At 44.9% G+C, this 20,452-nt stretch overlaps 1 protein-coding gene across 2 annotated transcripts in view; it reads left to right on the top strand.

Moving 5' to 3' along the window:
- Positions 1-20,452, top strand: part of TFIP11 (tuftelin interacting protein 11) — a 134,617-nt gene that overhangs the window by 89,151 nt on the left and 25,014 nt on the right. For both annotated transcript variants that reach the window (XM_085643515.1, XM_085643516.1), the window contains 2 exons: positions 7,648-8,154; positions 20,103-20,206. In XM_085643515.1, the coding sequence (XP_085499641.1) occupies positions 7,648-8,154; positions 20,103-20,206 (611 nt within the window). The remainder of the gene's footprint in view (positions 1-7,647; positions 8,155-20,102; positions 20,207-20,452) is intronic.

Below are 20,452 nucleotides of genomic sequence, written 5' to 3'. Positions count from 1 at the left end.
GCAGCACTATAGAGTGAGCTAGGAGGAGGGGGAGGGAGGAAGAAATACCACCTCAATCACCTTGGGAAGCAGTGTATGGGCACTGATTTAGTTGATTCAATCTGTGCTTTGTCCATGCTCAACAGCAAGCATCAGAATTGACATAGTGGCTGGACTAGCAAATTAGGGACTCTACAAAGAAGAGTGATGCTGAAGTCCACAAATGGTCAGCAGTGGGCGGGCTTCAAGCCCTTTTTGTAAACAATGATGTCTTATAAGTGAGATGTATGCACTAGTGCATGCTCTCGCAGACTCGACCATAAATATTACTTTGAAGATAAGGAAATGTCCTTCCTCCTTTACATACCAATGATAATTTCTTTTTTAATCTTATTCAACCACTCACAGGATGTTGTGACTATGCAGAGACTTGAACTTTGTTCCCTAGTTTCAAAGACCACCACTCTGTCCATCACAATACTCACAGCAACGCAAAAGACGGGCTTCCTATTTTCGTACTAAAACATTGATAAAGAAGGATATTTTTTCACTTATCACTTACAACATTTTGCCTATTATATACAAGCATCAATTTAAAAGTCGTCTTCCTACAGACAAGGTATCTTCTATTGAAATACACGTTGGTGCCACAAAAGGAATTTCATGAATAGCATTTGTAATTTAAATTTAAAAATTTAAACAATTTTGAAGTGAAATAGCAAAATGAAAATCAACCGTTACCACTGGGTGAATAGTATTTGCTTTCTCTACATTTTGTCCACCTATACCATGTCCTTCTTACAAGTGTGCGTCCACTAATGAATTTGAATGCACTGCTTTTCACAAACAATACATATGCTAGCAATTAAAATGCATTTTATTTACTATAAAAGCTTAAATCACAATAAATTCAAAATCATTTGCTTCAAGATAAGTGATTGGAAACATTTATTAAACAGCCATTTATGTGCCCCTTAGCCAGTTGGTTCTTCCCTCACAATAACACTTCATGTGTCTATATCACTCACCCAACGTACAAAAAAATGCAACCACAGCCAATGCTGGCTAAATTCCAATACAGTTTTAAAACAACCTTTTTCCATGATGCTTCTGCCCTTCCGTTTTATATTTTTTATTACCTCCCACCATCAATGCCGCCTTACCCCAGTAATTAAAAAACATTGCCATCAATATAAATATTATTTCATAAACTATCATTGAAACAGTCCATTCCACTAAACATGTTATGTTTTTACTATCATCCTTTCCAGTAAACATGGTGGTGCATGTTTACTATCACCCTTCCCATTATCCAAATATCTTTAAACCCAACCACTACGCATCTCGTTCTCTATATTAATCACCCCCCCACCCAACATAAAACCCAGCCAGTGTTGCCTATATCATAATAATTAAGACGGATGTTATTCTTCTTACTAATTAAGTTCCATTTCACATTTTACTGCTTACCTCACACCATCCCTTACACTTTTAATGACTAAACAATGATGGATGTTTCATAGCAATTTTTAAAAATAATCTTTTAAACTAACTGTACAAACATTCTACTGTACAACACAGCTAAAATAGACGCAACCAATGGCTCTCGCAGACACGAGACATATTGGCTTTGCCAATGCTTGTTTTATAAAGGTCAAATCATTGCTACATACCCTTTAATAATTAAGTACAACTATGAGCTTAGAGACTGTTCCAGCAAAGCTAATGAAGCCATTGCCACGCTTTATAGAAATATTCAAATTAATAAAACTTGCAGAGCAGCCATGTGGAGATCCTTGCATACTTAGCCACTACTATCTACATTCTATCTCTAGGGCAACCATACTATTACGCCAGGCCTTTTTGTAGAACCTTTATCGTTGACATCATTTGAGGGCTCTCACTTTTACTTTTAATTTACAGTTCTTCTGGCTTCCCTTTCACTGCTTCCAGAGAGATGTAGTTGCTATTTTATTTTCACAATACACAAACCTATATTGGGACGGGTCCCTAGTTAGGTTAGGGTGCCGAGAGGAACTCAATGAGGGAGTACACCCTCCCGTGGTTTAACACTAAGTCACTATAGGTACTCCCAAGATGGACCAGTCAGCAAAAGAAAAAACTCTGCTGTCAGCTCAGGTGTTGGTATGCCCTATTAGAAGTGAATAACACCACCTAGGCGTGGGGAAGGAAGCAAGTCCTTTTGTTATTATTTTCCCTCACACACCCTAGTGGTGTCATGCTTCATCATTGGGACACCCCGACGCCTAACGGTCAGGGTGAGCTCGACCAATATTTCAGGGAGCACTTAATGAGATGTTTTTTGGCCAGGGGGTATAAAGATTAAAAATCGGCGTCAAACCCCAGTTTCCCTTTATTCTTGGGTTTGGCACTGATGTTAAAATATAATAAGTATAAGGGTTTGCTAGGGATATAATGGTCCTAGGACCCTATTGCCAACATGTTTCTGTCCTTAATGCCCTGTAAAGTGTGCACGGACATTCATCAGGGCTTGTGCCCCCTGTGACTTAAGGGAAAAAGATAAAGAAATTCCCTATACTATCGTATGGTAAGGGCAGATAGCTGCTCCTTATTAAAATGTCATTCCACAGTTCAAATCACTCCATCCCAATTTAGGAGAGGATAAAAGTCATGTGGGACCGCTACACATAGGGTAGCCCTGTAGTCACACAGCCACCAAGGGTCCTACCCCGTATGAGCACCTAATCGGTATGGGTATCGGTAATGCGGTATGCCGCAACGGCAGTGATACCAAGCTGTGGGAACCCATACCGATTAGGTGCTCATACGGGGCAGGACCCTTGGTGGCTGTGTGACTACAGGGCTACCCTATGTGTAGCGGTCCCACATGACGTTTATCCTCTCCTAAATTGGGATGGAGTGATTTTAACTGCGGAATGACATTTTAATAAGGAGCAGCTATCTGCCATTACCATACGATAGTATAGGGAATTTCTTTATCTTTTTCCCTTAAGTCACAGGGGCACAAGCCCTGATGAATGTCCGTGCACCCTTTACGGGGCATTAAGGACAGAAACATGTTGGCAATAGGGTCCTAGGACCATTATATCCCTAGCAAACCCTTATACTTATTATATTTTAACATCAGTGCCAAACCCAAGAATAAAGGGAAACTGGGGCTTGACGCCGATTTTTAATCTTTATACCCCCTGGCCAAAAAACATCTCATTAAGTGCTCCCTGAAATATTGGTCGAGCCCACCCTGACCTTTAGGCGTCGGGGTGTCCCAATGATGAAGCATGACACCACTAGGGTGTGTGAGGGAAAATAATAACAAAATGACTTGCTTCCTTCCCCACGCCTAGGTGGTGTTATTCACTTCTAATAGGGCATACCAACACCTGAGCTGACAGCAGAGTTTTCTTTTCTTTTGCTGACTGGTCCATCTTGGGAGTACCTATAGTGACTTAGTGCTATTTTATTTTAGCATTCATGAATATTAATGAACTCCCTTCATGTAAAAGGAAACGTTACTTTCTTTTAATGCTGTTTCCACCTTACTAGTAAGACAAAGTGAAAGGGTCATGGTAATACTGATCACGGTGCTCTGTTTACTTAACTCAATGCATTTAGGGCTAACAGTGATTGCTACACATAAGAGGCTCTGGAGCAGCCGTTCTGGCTTTAAATGATAGCCAGCGACCTCAAAAAGAGAAATTCGACGCTTTGCTCCGATTTCTTTTGTGGTTCCAGGAAGTAATTTTGGTCTCAACACAGTTTCTTTATTAAGTCAAGGTTAACGAAAATTGCACGAAGAAAACCAATCACAATAGAAACGTCCCTGAAATTAAATAAAATGTGAAAATTGATTTAGCTTTCTAAAGTTTTTCACAATTTCACGCACAAGTTAAGATATTTTTAACTTTTTTACTTTAATGAAATTATTTTTCTTACCTTCATTAAAAATCAACCCAATCTGTTAAGCCAGTCCCATTAAAACTGCGCCTTTGTTCTCTAAAGGAGAGTTGCACACAGACTCCTAAATTTCTCAATAAACAAAATGGTATTTAGACTAGCATGTGCCATGCCATTATAAAAAAAAATTACAGCTCACTCACTTCACCCAGTCATATAGTTCCACAACTGTAAGACTGTCAAATGGGCATTGGAGGTGGCCCTGGTGGGTTTGACTGTGGGCAGGGCAATTGATGTCTAGTCAGTAGAAGTGGAAAAGACATGCCTAATAGGAAAGAGAGAAAGATTTATTTGAGCTGTGCTCACTCGCGTTGTATGCTTAATGTGCAGTGGGATCAGAGATTGTTACTAAAAATTGAGGGAGGGTGGTAGTAATTATTGAATCACCCTAACCGCTATGGAAGAAGTCAAATGATATGAAGACTGTGCTGACGTCTGTGAATGATGAGCTGAAAGCTAATTTTATCGAAGATGAGCTAAAAACATTGATCATGGGCTTACATGTACCGGTATAGTGTTTGAAAGTGAAAGCCACTGAAGTTGAAGATTTGAAAATATTTGATGGTTTGGTGTGCCTACCTTAGTTGTCTTCAAGGCCAGTGGCCTATCCTTGGAGGCTACAGTAAAGACCACTATCTAGGCACAGCAGGCCATCCCTACTTTCCAACAATGTGCCATTTACTGACCAGACAACAAGGTCGACGTGCAAGAGAACCGGGTAGTGGCGGGAAACGTGTGTCCTGAGGTCCCAGCAGAAGCTGGATGGGTGACTAGGGCTTGATACTTACATGCATGCCTTCCTATGTGTCTAGACTCTCTAAAACAAGAAGGGATGACAAAATGCAGCTGAACACCCCTGACCAGCATAGGAGGCCTAGAACATAGGAGGTGGAATATTGGCTGCACCAGCTAGTAAAAGAAACCTCGTGCAGAATGGTTACCAAAATCCCTCTGTTTGCTTATCTAATGAAGCCCGAACAATAACAGAATAATGCACAAATGTGAATTTAGAGTAGTTTCAAGCTATGGTACTAATTTCGTGCGTCGCCAAGGCTAATGAAGACCAGACCTAGAGAAGTATAAAAAACCGTCAACCCATAAAAAATCACTGCAAAAAAGCACTCCTTAAGGACCATTGTAATGTTAACAGTAATAGACTTTGTGTGAATTTTTCCATCGGTAGTTTGTGGAGGGCATAATATGAATGCAGGTTTATCCACATTAACCCCTTGTTATGCAGTTTTGTTTTAAGTTTTTGCTTCTGCCCCAGCCCTGTTCACCAGTAATTCCCAGGAGGCAGATAAGAAAAAACAAATTAGAGCGCACATGGCACATTTCTAATAGGGGTAACAGAAAATTTGCCATGGCTTCAAAGATAATCCCCCAAAATGGCTAGGTTGTTGTGACACTGGTGGGATAAGGGTGTTGGTGGTGGGGAGTGCAGGGAGGGGGTCGGGCAAGAAGGAGGCTAGTAACTGTTGACACCGGTTTATCACAATTAAAAACGTTTACATTTCACAATATTCCATGGCCAAACACTAGATGACAGGGTAGTACACAGCATGAGAATCAATAACCAATGTCAAGCTGATCAACTAATTTTATAGGTAAGAAAAGAGTGAAAACAAACCGATCTTATGAGGCTTCACATGGGTTTCAGTGCTGTGATGCCGATTTTATTCTTAAAAGCAAAGCTCATGATATTATGTGTCTGTTACTCTTTGGGGGACATCTCATCACTAAACATTATTTATAGGTAACTGCCTATTAGTCCCCAATTCATGGAGCTGCCTGAGATTGTAATGTGAGCAATGGGCACTGAATTTCAACATTATAAACACTAATGACTAACTTAAACCTCAACTTTTTTCTTCTTTCATGGCATTAGACTGAGTCATGCTAAATATATTGTACGTAGTAGTCCGCTCCAGTTGCAACCCTAAAGACAGCAATGCTATTCCTCTCACTGCTTTGGAGTTTGGAGGGTTAAGAAGCAAAGTATACCAGTCATATTGATGATAGGAGCAGCATCATCTGGGTATAGAAAGAGAAAACCTATGTACACATGTTGAAAACGCCACACACTCACTCACTATGCAACAACCCACAGTCCACCCTTCACCTCCTAGGGTGAATTTGGAATGGGTACACTCTATGATATGTCAATGTCTATGGCAATATCTATACAACAAATCTTACAAAAGAATGCAAGGCTTTAAATCTGTAAAGGCTATAATGAGAAAGGAAGTAATATGACTGACCTGCTCCAATTACCCAGTTTATAAATACATTAGGGAAGCCATTCATTCCTCTGCAGGTGTAGTTCTAGAACAGTGGTCATTAGAAAAGGCTTATTGGCGAGCAACTTAACTTAAACGTATGAATACATTTTTTTTTTAAACCTAATTCGAAAGGGAAAAAAAAAAGAATTAAAAGCAGAGAGGCTGAAGCCTTTCAGTAAATACCTTTTGAGCAGCTAGTCCACTACATAGTTCCACAAGATTAATGTGACTGTTCCAGCCTTTAGAAAATATTTATAGACATCCTTTCCCCCCATTCTTATAAAGGGGTTCTAGATGGCTCTTTAAGATAGTTTATCCTTAATAGCTATAATAAGACGGTCTGCCCCTTTCGTGTTTATGAACTCTTCTCTTGAACCAATGGATAGGTTGAATCTATACCATCCGTGTAAAGTACCCTTTTTAGGTGCCTTTACCTCAACCAGAACAGCTACCAAAATACTATCTATATGTTGTCATGACCTTGTACAGTATTCAATAAGAATAAAGTGTATGGCAGCTACTCTTATTTTCTCCAAGATCTCAGATTTAAAAGTCAAGCAGACATTTTATGAGATCTTGACCCTGCACTTAGATGGTCCACCACTTGATTTTAGAAGTTGAACATATTGCTTACGGTTGGGTAAAGTGGATGTCCTACTCAGACATATTCCTTTTAATGAAATTTGCAGGGCGGTCACATGGATTTCCGTACATATCTTTGCCAGATACTTCTTTCCGGACTCACGACAGATAAGCAAATTGGACACCTTCTCTGTGGACCGGTATAATTTGTGGGCATTTCACCCCTATTACCATGCATACGTTTTTTTTCCCTGTAAGCATTAACTAGTGTTCGGCTTACTGGTCTGTTATAGTGCTTATAAATATCGATATACACCCCATGCTGGAGCAAAATTGTTACATTCATGTAATCGTAGTACTCAATCCTGATTATCTTTCTGGAATTTATAAATAAGCTAATTCATAGCCCCACTTCCTGGAAAGAATTAAGGGAAGCTTCTATCTCCTTGCTTTCAGCTGTCAAAGGGTACTGAGGATTAAAGGTAATTGTGCTGCATATTGAGATTTTGGAATATACTTTGAATTTCTTAGTGTAAGTGTTTTGCCTATTATGTTTTCATTTCTTTCTCTTTTCCTTTTCAGACGGGAGAATTAAAAGGGGATTAATCAGTCCACTTGCTTTGTAGGCTACATTTTAAAATGAAACTTGCTTTACAAATATTTCAGAAAAGCTTGATAGCCGTTCCTCTTGTTAAAGTGCTCTGGGGTCCTGCATTAAATACAGTAAATTATGTATATGATGTACTGAAGATAACATTGTTGGAACACTAGGCTTACAACTAACCTTTCCTCCTGGATGGTCCAACAGAGTACTAAAGTGGAATATTGGCTTCTTTTGTTTTTTAAGGTGATTGATATGACTGGCAGGGAACAGAAGGTTTACTACAGCTACAGTCAAATTGGCATCTCACATGACATCCCAGAAGACCACCCTCCAACGACAGGGAAAGACACAAAGCCACAGGGCTTTGTCCTGCCCGAATTAGAGCACAACCTACAGCTTCTGATAGACATGACTGAGCAAGAGATCATCCAGAATGACAGACAGCTTCAGTATGAAAAGGACATGGTCATCAACTTGTCTCATGAGATGGAGAAACTGACAGAGGTCCTTGTCCGTGAGGAGTCTGCTATCCACAACCTGGCAAAGGTGTTGGAGACGGTGGAGGAATGCGAGCGACGCCTGCAGCCCAGCTGCGAGGACCCGCTAACACTGGAGGAATGCGCAGACATCTTTGATGAACTGCAAGAGAAGTATTACGAGGAGTACAGGATGTCTGAGCGTGCTGACCTGGCAGCAGCCATTGTGTATCCTCTAATGAAGGATTACTTCGACAATTGGGACCCGCTAAAGGTACAGACGTTTATAGATATTGGTTTGAGAATTCTTTTTTATTCCCTTTGTAAATAATCCTCTTATTATGAAGTTCATATGCAAGTGAGTGTCAAGGATCTGTGATGTCCATGAAATACTCCTTCTAGCAGATGAATGATCTTATGCGAAAGTGATACAGAGTGACTGGTGATGAGATTTTTAACTTTTAATGATTTCTCTATTTCCTTTCCCGTTGTTATAGTTGCTCATTAAAGTTGAAAATAACTGATGTAGAGGCAGAAAAGTCACTTTGTGTTGATTCCCAGACAACCCCATGGACATGGTTACAGAGGTAGTAGTGGCCCATGGGTTTTCTGCAGCTTTGAAGATATTCAGTGCGGCAGGCTCCTTTAAGCAAGAAAACAACATTAAAAACATGTGACCAGCATGGGCAAATAATATGCTTCAAAGAGCTGAAAAACACGGTTTCCTTTATTCAGGCCTTCACATAGTCGGGTAATCGGAGCACTCTTGCACTTCATGTGGGGATTTATATAGCACAAACGTCACTGCAATGCATTGGAGGGCAGAGCAGGTCAATCTCTTACAGTGATGTAAGGCCCTAGTCCATAATTTTCAGTGATATACCTGGTTTGCTCATAGCACTCACTTTCCTGCCTTCGGTCAAACATTTTCAAATTTGTAAATCTGACGGACCCCAGTTTTCTTAGGAGATTGTATTCTAAGCACTTTGAAGTGCCTTGCATTCTCTTTGACTCTTTGAGACTCTCAGAAATCTGATGCTGTTTTGTCAATTTTTGGGGGGCTTGCATGGAGAACAAGGTACTGCACCTTCACTGTGGAGACCAGTTCTGATCTCCCTGTTCCATGAAAGATACTTTGGAAGTCCATAAATGTTACCTTTCATTGTTGTTCTTCTGGTGATGTCTGCAGTGCATTTGCATCAGGACGATTGTGTTGGTAGCCATTGTGTCTTACATTGGATACTGTGCCAAAATACCATGTGATTTACATTCCTTGGGCAAGTGCCTGAGTACTGCAAGTGCTACTTTTCATTAGAGAACCTCAATAAATCTTCCAATAAATATACTCCGAAGGGGTTGGTGGACATTATTTAACATTATTGGTTGTGAGTATCAGTCTAGGCATAGAGATCGTGGAAACTCCAAGGTATAGATCCATTCCTCGATACTACATAAACGCAATGTGTAGGGGGTTGCTGGCTCAACCATTATTATGCCCATTCATAGATAAACCATAAATGATATTGATAATGTTTAAGCCCTGGACATGTTGAAGCTCTGATGAGAGGATGGGTTCATCTAATTTTTCCCTAAGCAGATACTCCAGTGCCTTCCAGGTTATGAGGTGTGTTTGTGTGTTCTCAGAGGCCTCTTTCCTTGTTGTGGAGGATAACGCCTTTAGGCACAGTACAAGGGTTCATGATCAACTGGGTTCACCTTTCATTTGGTGCCTTGTGGTCCTGGGGGACTAGCTGAAAAGCTGGGTTATTTTCTTCCTTTTTGGTGCACTGTCCATCTTGTGGTGGTGCCTGTAGACGAGAGGTTTTCTCATTGAAAAGCTTTGTGTTTTAGAGGCCACCATTGTTGATTGGTTGCAGCCACCGATGGAAGATTCTGCTCCCCTCAATACTTGCAGGAGATTTGAAGATCAAGACAAATTCTTCACAAGGTTGTTTCCCAGAATTTCAAGGTTCCTGGTTCGGTTAATGGCTTCAAGATCTGCATCAGTTCATATAATGAGCAGTGACATGCATGGCATGTCCTGTTTCACCGGTGGTATCACCCGAGTCAGGCCTGTGTCATCTCTGAATTTCTAAGTAGGTACAAGCCTTGACTGAGGCACCTTTGCAAAAACATCAGCACATTATACATGCTTATTCCAGTGCTACTCTGTTTACTTGCACCTCGCTGTTACAGATAGATTCTAAAAGTATGATGGACAGCATTGTACATAAATTGCACACTCTGTGCACTGCTGTGCTCATCATTTCCTCACCTGACATAAGGTGCCAGACCTCCTATTTGATCTCGCTCTCTATCTATGGTTGAGGTCATATCAAACTGTAGAATAAAGCCATGTCAATTTATGTTGTTAACCACCATCAAAGGTTTCCAGCAGTCTATCAAAGACACACCACTTCGGATATCCTGTAGATTTCGATGTGAGACCGACAGGTGAACCTTCCAGGAGAGGTCTGCTATTGGCCTAGATAAAACTTTGTCACACATTATCAACTGAACTACTATGGGGTCCAAAAGATGCTGCTGCTGCTACTCTAGGATTCCAAACCTGTTTTCCTGGTGATTAGGCATAGTCGTTTTTTCACAGGTGATTGGGGATTTTCTTCAGGGGAATAATGTAGTTGTCACAGTTACAACCTACTGTGCCTCTTCTCTTAAGCCCTTGAATTCTGTTGCAACACCTCAGAAACTCGACTCAAATGAGCCATCTTCCTTGCTCTAGTCCTGTTGATAGCAGTAATAGGGACACTACTGTGCATCAGCTTCACTCCAGGGAAACAGAAAGAAACTGATCAGGCGAGCACCATATGTTCCGTGGAATAAACATTTTTGTGCATTTAGTGTGTATTGGGCACTCTGTTTTTTGATGTGCCCATAAAGGTATGTTCTGCTGGAGAGGAATGATGCTTTTTCAAACTTCTGCAGACCTAATACTATTGTATTGTAGTTCATGTGTTCCAGGCCAGAGCCGTTTTAAAACACCTGTTACTTTTTAGAAAAAGTGTGTACCTGATACAGATCCTAAACCATAGCTAGATTCAGTACATTCCGTAGTAAATAATGACCCTATCCTGGTATCCCTAAAGTGAGGGGACTGACTTTGTGGTCTAGATACCTAATTTTCATAACCTAATGTAGGATTTTCAAAAAGTTTCTTGGACTTTTGGCTAAAGACAAGCATTTTCCAAACAAAGTTCTCCTGTTTCGGGTGACCTCTTTTTCTTGGGCTGCAATTTCAACATTTAAGCAGCACGTTGGGATACCTTCTACCCCTGCTGAGATGAGTAATTGATCATAACATCCTCTCCTCCCTTCATTCCATCTAGACGTCTCACATATCTGCTCTTCAGCATGGGATGTCTTTAAGTAGGGAAACATCCTACTTTTTCCCCTTAGACGTTTTGCTCATAGCATTCAGGGTCACCTTTCATCCAAGTAAATAGATCCTGGTGGCCATTTAGGACTTTGCCCCATCAGTAGTTGCATCATAAGTATTTGGGATGTGCCAGAGGCCTGGGCTTAAGAACTCTTTCATGCAGTAGCCGTCTGGTTAGGCTAAACAGGGGTTACACTCAACTTCATCAAGGTTTACTTTTTATCCTGGACTTTGATTGAGAATTTCAGTGTCTGAACTAGAAAAATATTTCATCCAGTGATTTGCTTCGAACAGAAACTGTGCACAAACTCTGAGCTCACGTTTCTTTAATGCAGAGGCAGCTACTCTGGGATCCCTATGAGTTTGCAGGAAGGAATCTGAAGATGAGTAGAAAGCTGGTGTGTACATACAACATCATTTTAAAGTTCTCTGTCAGCAAGCAGGAAGAGCCTTAAACACCCTCATATTAGTAATCTTACCGTTCACATCTGGCCCTGAGTCGTCTTCAAAATCATAAGCTTATTGGGTGGTCGCCTGACAGGAGTTAAGAATAACCCAGCCATAACGATAAGATGGCTGCGCTCTAGTGAGGCTCTGCCAGGCTGAGCCACGATCTGAACAATAACTGCCAATAACTGCCTAATAATCCTGCAATCTGGTGCTACAGAGAGTTGCACCTGGCGAATGAAGTGCTCTGCATTTAACTGGTGCCCTCGATGCTGCCTACGAACGTGGCAACTGCAAAATATTTGCTGTTGTGGCTGGCGGCCGCGTGACCACCAAATGGCAGCGCACGGAAGGCTCTGAAGATTGCTGGCTTCACCGGATCATTATGTCCTCCTGGTCTATGAGAACTCGCATCCCTCCTGCGATCGAACTGGGGAGAGACTGCGATTCACCCTCTGTGATTGTCGAGCCTGCTGGGGGACATGCTCCGGGCCCCGTGAAGCCGTTTGAGGAGACGAGGGAGAGGAGATCCCCGGTACCTGTTGCGGCTGCGGTGGAGAGGGGCCTCTGTGTGTCCGGCGCCAGAGGTGGTGAGTGCAGCGCGGCTTAGCACAGGTCCTTGGCTGCGGCAGTGGGTGCAGGCCTAGCGCGGACCGTGTCCTGCGAGCCCCTGTAAGGTGCTGGGGAGCGCGGGGGACCTGCGACATCACTGCATGCGGTGGCGGGCTTCCCTGCATTGGGAACGGCCATACTGCTCCTTGCCCTGAAGGCGGACCACCCGAGGACCCCTGCCCCTTAGCAGGGATCCTATCAGATCAGTGGCGGCTGCTTGCTGCCGGGGCCTTGAAAATTCCTCGGCGCGGCCGACAACGATCTACAGGCCACTGCTTTCTGCGCTGGAGAGCGGGCGCCTTCATGTGCAACCTACAACTGGGCCCCATTTGGTGCACTAACGACCGCTTCGCTGTGGGGCTTGTTACAGCTACGCTGTATCTTCCTTGTACAACCTATTGGCCGCTCACCCTTCGGGGCGGAGCGGTGTTCCTGCTGGTAGTGCGTTGTCCCTCCAGTGCTGGGCTTGCTGTGGTGCTGTGAGCTGCCATACTTGCTGATGCTGCGGAGCCCGGCCCCGGGTCTGACCAATATTCTGCCTGCTGGGCACCCTGGCGTGTGCTAATCACCCACGCCTTCCTGACGCCTTCATCATGCTGCTGTTTAGCAGGGGAATAGCTGGCACCGGGGGCATAGACATTGTGTGACCTGCGGGTTTTGGGTTTGCTGCTGCGGTGCCCGGGACGGAGTGGACTCCTAGTGGCCTGCGCTCCGCGCTGGATTTGGCCCCGCGCTGCTTGACGTCGCAGAGGTGCCTCTGCTAGGTGTGTTTGTGTGGGTGAGCTTCCCCCCCCCCCTCCCGTTTGGGGCTGCATCGCCCCCCTGTTTAGCACAGTACCCACAGATCCCCACTTGACACCTGCGATGGACATTGTGAGGGCTGGGCTACACACTACTTCCTGCGGACGACCTTATCTGAACTAATGGGCAGGACGGACAAAACTCCGCCTTGCCTCACGTTCGAGGCACGGAAATCCACTAAGACACCACATAGGGCTGCCTCGGACTCTGAGGCTGATACACCGGAAGAGGGGCCCTCGAAACTTGAAGCCACACTTGTGGCGATGCAGCGCAGCCTCCATTCTATTGAGGGCACGATGGCGGCTGTCAACCATCGTCTAGACCACATGTCCTTGCAACTGGAAAAACAGAATACCCGTATGGGGGAAGTTGAGCGGAGGACGGTCTGAGTGATGTTGCCGGGAAAACTCTTAATATGGAAAAAGTCCTGTCTGTCATCCAGGCTAAGAATGAGGATTTGGAAGCATGCTCCAGACGTAACAATATCCGTATCACTGGGCTGCCGGAGTCCACCAGTGTGGGCAAAATGGAGACCTTCATTGAAACCTTGATCACAGACCTTTTTGGTGCAGAACAGCCGTCTCCCATATTTATTATAGAGCCGGCGCATCGCTCGCTGGCTGCTCGTCCGTTCCCAGGAGCTCCTCCTCGCCCCATAATTGCGAGAGTACTGAACTATAGAGACCGTGATGCAATCTTATGTCTGGCGCGAGAGAAAGGCTCCATTGAACACCAAGGCAATAAACTCTCCTTTTTTCTGGACTTTACCGTCTCTGTCCAGGCGGCGAGGAGGGAATTTGCAGATGTTAAAAAATGTCTTCAGTCCGAAGGGATCCCGTACGCCATGCTCTATCCTGCCCGCTTGAAGATAGGCCCCGACGGTGATTCTCACATCTTCAACAACCCTAAAGTAGCCCTAGAACATGCCAAGCGGCTCAAGCGCAGGCGACATGAATGCCGTACGCCGTCAGACACAGAGGAACATTAGGCCCATAGGGAGCCATTGCAGAACTATCCTATTGACCGGATCATTCCCTAGTTGCCTATGGTTTTCATGTTAGAATAGAGCGAGTTATTTATACATATACGCCTTGCTTCACTCCCATGCATCTGTGAACTCTGTGGCAAACTGATGTGTTATACATGCTTCCTTATTATGTGTCAGTTCCATGGTGTTGTCTTATGCAGGCATAGTTACTGTACCCCACTCAGCCACCTCCTGCTAGATGGAAGGATAGTTTCACTCTAATGCCCTCAAATGGGTATACCCCAACTAAGGTTTATATTATTGTTTATTGGCTGGGGAAGGGTGGGGGTGGGTTGGGATGGCTTTGGCGAGTTGGGGATGCTGAAGTGGGAGGGTGGGTGGGGGGGGGGAATGCCCTCTGGCACTGTATGTTTTGTGTTTTTTGCATTCTCTTTTTCCTTGCATTGCATTAGCACACGCATGTCTCTATTTTGCCTAATCACTTAGCCACTTCGCAATATACTGATCAGATGACTGGAAACATACGCCTCTTAACCTGGAATGTCCGCAGCCTCAATTCCCCCAAAAAGATCAGGGCAGTATTTGCTTACCTGGATAGAATGAATGTCCTGATTGCTTTCCTTCAGGAGACTCACCTTACGAAATTGTTTGAAAAGAATGTGGGGGTCAGATGGGCTGGGTTACGAGTAGCCTCGTCCTACTCTAGTTATGCACGCGGAGTGTTCATTTTGATCAAGAAAGGGATACCGTTCCAGGTCATACCTACTGAGATGGATGATCTCGGCTGAGTGGCGCTGGTGCATGGATTGCTGGGTGGGACGAGTGTTCTGCTTGCGAATGTGTATGAACCAAATGTTGACGATCCGGCCTTTTTCGTTGATGTCTGGCGCCGCATCTCAGGATTCCCTGATGCGGAGATCCTCTGGGGGGAGGGGGATTTTAATGTCTGTTTACATATGAATGTTGATCGGAGTGGTAGTGACGGGGTGTGGCCTAAACAGGCTGCGTAAACACTACTTGGCTTGATGGATGCAGGATGTCTGAGAGATGTCTGGCGTCTGCAGCACCCGTGGGCGCGGGAGAGTAAGTTTGTTTTGCCTGTACAAGGGACCTGGTCCCGTCTGGACTTCTGGCTGGCCACGGAAGTTGCATGTACCTGGGCGGTTGGGGTGCGTCATTTGGCTCAGACACTATCGGACCATTCTCCAGTACTCTTGGATCTCTGGGTCCCAGCATGCGAGCTGCCGCCATTTCACTGGCGACTGCAGCCGTCTTCGCTGACGGACTTAGTCTTCAAGGCCACGGTTGGGGAAGCTATTCGCAATTTTTTTCGGGACAATGCCGGCTCCGTTGATAGTGCAGGCACTATGTGGGAGGCGTTCAAGGTCACTATTAGGGGGGTCTGCATAGGGGCGCAGGCTGGAATACTACGGGACTTGAGATGCAGAATTCACACACTGGCCAATGATACATCTGTCTTAGAAAGAGCCTATGAGGCGAACCCGTTACCTGAAAAATTGTCCAAAATTCGCGAGTTGGTTACGGAGCACAATGAAACCGCTGACCAGGAGATGGTACATAGATCCAGACGTAGTAAGGCCCGATATTATGGTGAGGGAGGTCGGCCTAGCTGCTCCCTTGCTCAGAAGTTGACTGTGCCGCGGAGCCTGGGGTATATTACGGAGATGCTAGATGAGACAGGGGAAGCTGACTACAGCACAGCAGCCATTAGCGAGATCATACTCCACTATTATACGGCCCTTTATAGCAATAGGGACGCGGTGCAGACGGATGATATCCATTCCTACTTAGATAATGTCGCGCTGGGCTGGCTAGCCCCTGGGCATCGGGAATATCTGGATCAACCGTTTAATGAGGAAGATGTCATGATCGCAATTATGTCCCTCCCCACTTGCAAAGCAGCGGGCCTTGATGGCCTTCCGAGCGAGTTTTATAAGGCCTATGCGGAAGACCTGGCCCCCAGACTCCTTGAAGTTTACGCAGAAGCGTATGACACCGGGCGTCTTCCGCCTTCGTTATAGGAGGCTCCCTAGGTGATGCTTCTGAAACCCAATGAAGCGTCCAACCGCTGCGACTCCTACAGACCACTCTCCATGATTAACATCGACACCAAGATAGTGGCAAAAATGATCGCCCTTCGTCTTCAGCCTCTAGTCCCCTTGCTGGTGCTCCCTGATCAGTCCGAATTTGTGCCTGCAAGATCTACCGTGCACAACTTACGTACCCTCTTCGCCACTTTACACAATTTTGACTCTAATTTTCAGGCCGTGGCGGTGCTCCTCGATGCTACCAAAGCGTTTGACTCCCTCTCCTGGGAGTATATGTTTACTGTTCTCACCAGGATGGGTTTCTTTTTGCAATGGATCAGGGTTCTGTACACCGAACCTGCTGCCAGGGTTCGTGTAAATGGCCGGGTGTCTTCGGCGTTTCCCATAGGCAGAGGCACGAGGCAGGGATGCCACCTTTTGCCAATGCTTTTTGCATTGGCACTGGAACTGCTTGCTGCAAGTTGTGACAGCTGCATGCCTCGGCGGCGCTGCGCTTCCAACAACGGCCACTTATTGTCTCGCTTTATATGGATGGCATGTTATATGTCCGGAACCCGTGACCTACCTTCCAGATTTGCTGCGAGAATACGTAAAGTTTGAAGGTTTCTCTGGCTTAGGGATAAACTGGGCCAAGTCAACAGTATTCCCCTTGACAGCGGGTACCTGTGAATTTGATATGGACTTTCCCTTGTCCTGGACCCAAGACCCGGTAAAGTACCTGGGGATCTGGTTGCACAGAGACCCAGCTCAAGTAATATCCATGAATTATGGGCGCACCATTACACAACTTACTGAGAAGGCGGAGAGGTGGGCTCACCTGCCGCTCTCACTTGCGGACTGCATAGCTGTGATTAAAATGGTTATATTGCCAAAATTATTATATTTGTGAATATTCCTATCCGCTTGAATATCTCTGCATTCCAGACATTACAGACGGCCCTCTTGTCGTTCGTTTGGGGGGGGGGCAAAAAACCTCGCTGCCGCTGGGACACCTTAACACAACCTTTTGAGCGTGGCGGTTTTGAGGCTCCAGATATGTGCCTCTATTACCTGTGCACCCAAGCGCAGTTCGCGCATTACTGGTTATTCCCACAACGCTTTCTCCCTCATACTGCGATTGAGGCAGACACAATACTCTCTCTACCACTAATGGCGGCGGCTCTCTCTGGCGGAAATGGGGGTGCCCGGACGGAAACCAATCCGGTACAGTGCGCCGCCTGGGCCTGGCAGACACTGGCGCGACGGGCGAAGCTCTCCTATCTGTATGCCCCCAAACTGCCGATTGCGGCACATCCCGGTATATCTGCAGTGCAGAAGCGTTTGGCTCGGACCACTTTGCAAGCAGCCGGTGTCACGTGAATGGGGGACTTGTACAAACAGGGCCAGTTCTGTTCAATGCCGGACGTGGGGCGGGTCGGTCAGGTGGTGCCATGATGTGCTTCACATATGTGAGGGTTCGTCAAGCCATCCGGGATGTATATCCTGCCTTCCCTACTGAGCCTCAGACACTGCGAGCACTGCAGGCGGTGCTTGCGGTAGAAGATCGTAAAGGATTGATTAGTAAACTCTACACTGCATCCCTACGCGAGCGGGAATCGGAGGTGCAAGCCTCATATGAGAAATGGAAAGCAGTCCTGGGTGATGTGCTGTCCGTGAACCATTGGCACTATTGTTGCAAACTGACTGGGCGACTTACCGTTAACGGCAACCTGCGCATTATACACTTCAAATTTTTACACCAACTTTATTATACCCCGAACATTTGGATTGCGAGATACGGCTTGTTGTGTGCGATGTGGGCAAGCAGACGCTGATTTTTTGCACCTCTCTTGGCTCTGTAGATGGATTGCTGCCTTTTGGTCTAAAGTTGTGAGTGTACTAACGGACGTGGTATTGGAACGGGTGAGGTGTATACCCGAGTTATGCTTGTTGGGCAATGTGACGTCTTTGAAACCCTGTAATAGGAGGCTGATTGCGGTGGCTACATTACTGGCTCAACGTGCTGTGGCGCAATGTTGGGGCGCGAAGGGATTCGCAACGGTTCGAAAGTGGATCCGTGATTTGTCCTACTGTAGGGAACAGCTGGAAGTTTATGCGGAGGAGCTGCCTGAATCGTCCCGGCCAAAGGACTTCTGGGCCCTGCTTACATTATATCTAATGAGCCACCCAGATCTGTAAGCTGACATGCCCTCCTCATTACGTCGCTAAGGATACCCGATGTAATTGGCCTTGGGCTATTTTATCATTTTTATGTGCCGGTCTATCAGGAGTCAAGTTGTTTTTGCTTTAATAGTCATCATGTCGAAGTGCCAGAGTGGGGTGGGAGGGGGGGGACTTTGCTTGTTTTTTCACAAACATTAGTCGTTATTCATTTGTTTCATATATTTGCTTGTGCAAATTGGAGGGACCACAAGTTGGCAGCTTCCCGTGTACTACATAATCTTCCTGCCCATACTGCTATTTATGATTGTCGCTTGCGTTGCCGGCCCTTTCAGGGATGTAGGCATTACGCTGTGTTACACTTCTCTAGTGCTTAATAAAGGGTTTTGAAATTCAAAAAAAAAAAAGCCATAACCAACCTACCAAAGGCAGGGCTAAGCACACACATCTGCTCAGCGCCAGGATACCCTCACAAGTGACCGTTCACTTTACAAATCCACATAACAAGCTAGCTTCTAAGCTTGGTTGTTTACTCTTCCTCAGAGGGTGTTCTTACACTCTAAGAAATAGTCTTGATCCTCTTCAGAAGTACGGTTAATCTGTCAATTGATCCAGGCACCTAAAAAAACACAGCGAGTGCAAGGCATTCCTCACTTTGCAGCATTATATTAGCAGCTTTGTTATCACTTAATAAAATCTCCCTGATCATTTGGAATACACAGTTCATCAACTCTTTTCGATACCCTGCATCTTGTGCTAAACATCACTCATTAATTGGAGACTGGCAGGGGAAGAATAATCATGCCCATGGCTCCCCTTTGGCCCATCCCATTCTGAAACTGTGCGCATGTGAAGCTGAGCATATCTCATCTAATTATGCCTTCAAAGAAGGCCTCTCTTTCAACAGGAGTGGAAAGAATGGTGCTTAATTCAGCATTTCAGTAATCAAACCTGCTGCTTAACATTCATGAAGCAAGCATATGGACGTAAGAGGCTAAGCAACAGAACGGTTTCTGGATGCAGATGTGAAACCCCTACCAGAAGACACTGTGATCGCGGTTTTACTGTGCTGTGAAAACAAAGATCAATCCCCTGCTGGGTTGACAATTGACTGTTTTTTATTTCAGTTCTCGGTTGTATTGCTATTAATGTTGATTTCCACGAGGCCTACTTAGTAGTAACTGAAGAGTAAAGGATCCTTAAATACACAGTTTGATAATTTGGTGTCACATTGAGTGCTTCATCGGACACCTCCTGTTCACAATTGTCTGCTGGTTCAGTACCTCATTGTTGTTTCCGCAGCATTAGTGTTTCTGGTGTTCAAACTTGTGGTTGCCAGTAATCTGAAATTGTTTCTTTGATTGCAATTTGCCTACTCCCCGTGCTGACATTATAGCAGTCGCTCTACCTCGGAATGTCGTACAATCACACATATGGGCATCCTGGTCCTTTTAGCCCGGCCATCCAGTCTTATGGGCCAGTCCAAATTTCTTACCAACCAAGTTCATCCATCATCATTCTCGCAGCCATCCACAGTGAGCTGAGTGCTTAGTTTAGCTGTGATGTACATTTGTTGTAGTTAAGTAACGTAGGTTATAATGACTGCACCTTTACACAGTGTGACTACCATCAAAGAAATGCTCTCAATTTTGTAATATTAAGTTCTTCAAATGAGCTTTCCTGGGCTATCTAAGCATCATGCCTACCCCTTTGTTATGGCCAGTGCACCCATGCTTTTCTCTTGTCAGGATCCCACCTATGGCGTAGATGTGATGACCCGGTGGAGAGTTCTTTTGGAAGATGGTCACCTGTCCCATAGCGCTCAAGATTCCACAATGGACCCATATCACAGGTAATTCTTCTGAGGCTCTCAGTCCGCCTCTTCGGATTCGTGTCCATGAATAGTGACTCTGGAGTCCTGTAGTTATTTTACCTCACCATTACACAATGGGATCTTGTGTCTAGTGTGATATGGTTGAGTTGGGTAAAAGGTAGTGCCTGTTACTACAGCACTTTGGAGTAAAAAGAACAAGAGCTATGTATACATCCAGTTATTTGCTATTGTAAGATGCATGCTTCACCTAAAATATGTTCCTTC

This window comes from Triturus cristatus, chromosome 3_1 (genome assembly GCF_964204655.1).
Source record: "Triturus cristatus chromosome 3_1, aTriCri1.1, whole genome shotgun sequence".
In the NCBI taxonomy this organism is placed as follows: Eukaryota; Metazoa; Chordata; class Amphibia; order Caudata; family Salamandridae; genus Triturus; species Triturus cristatus.
The sequence above is the reverse complement of the archived record's forward strand: the minus strand, read 5'-3'. Positions and strand labels throughout refer to the sequence as shown.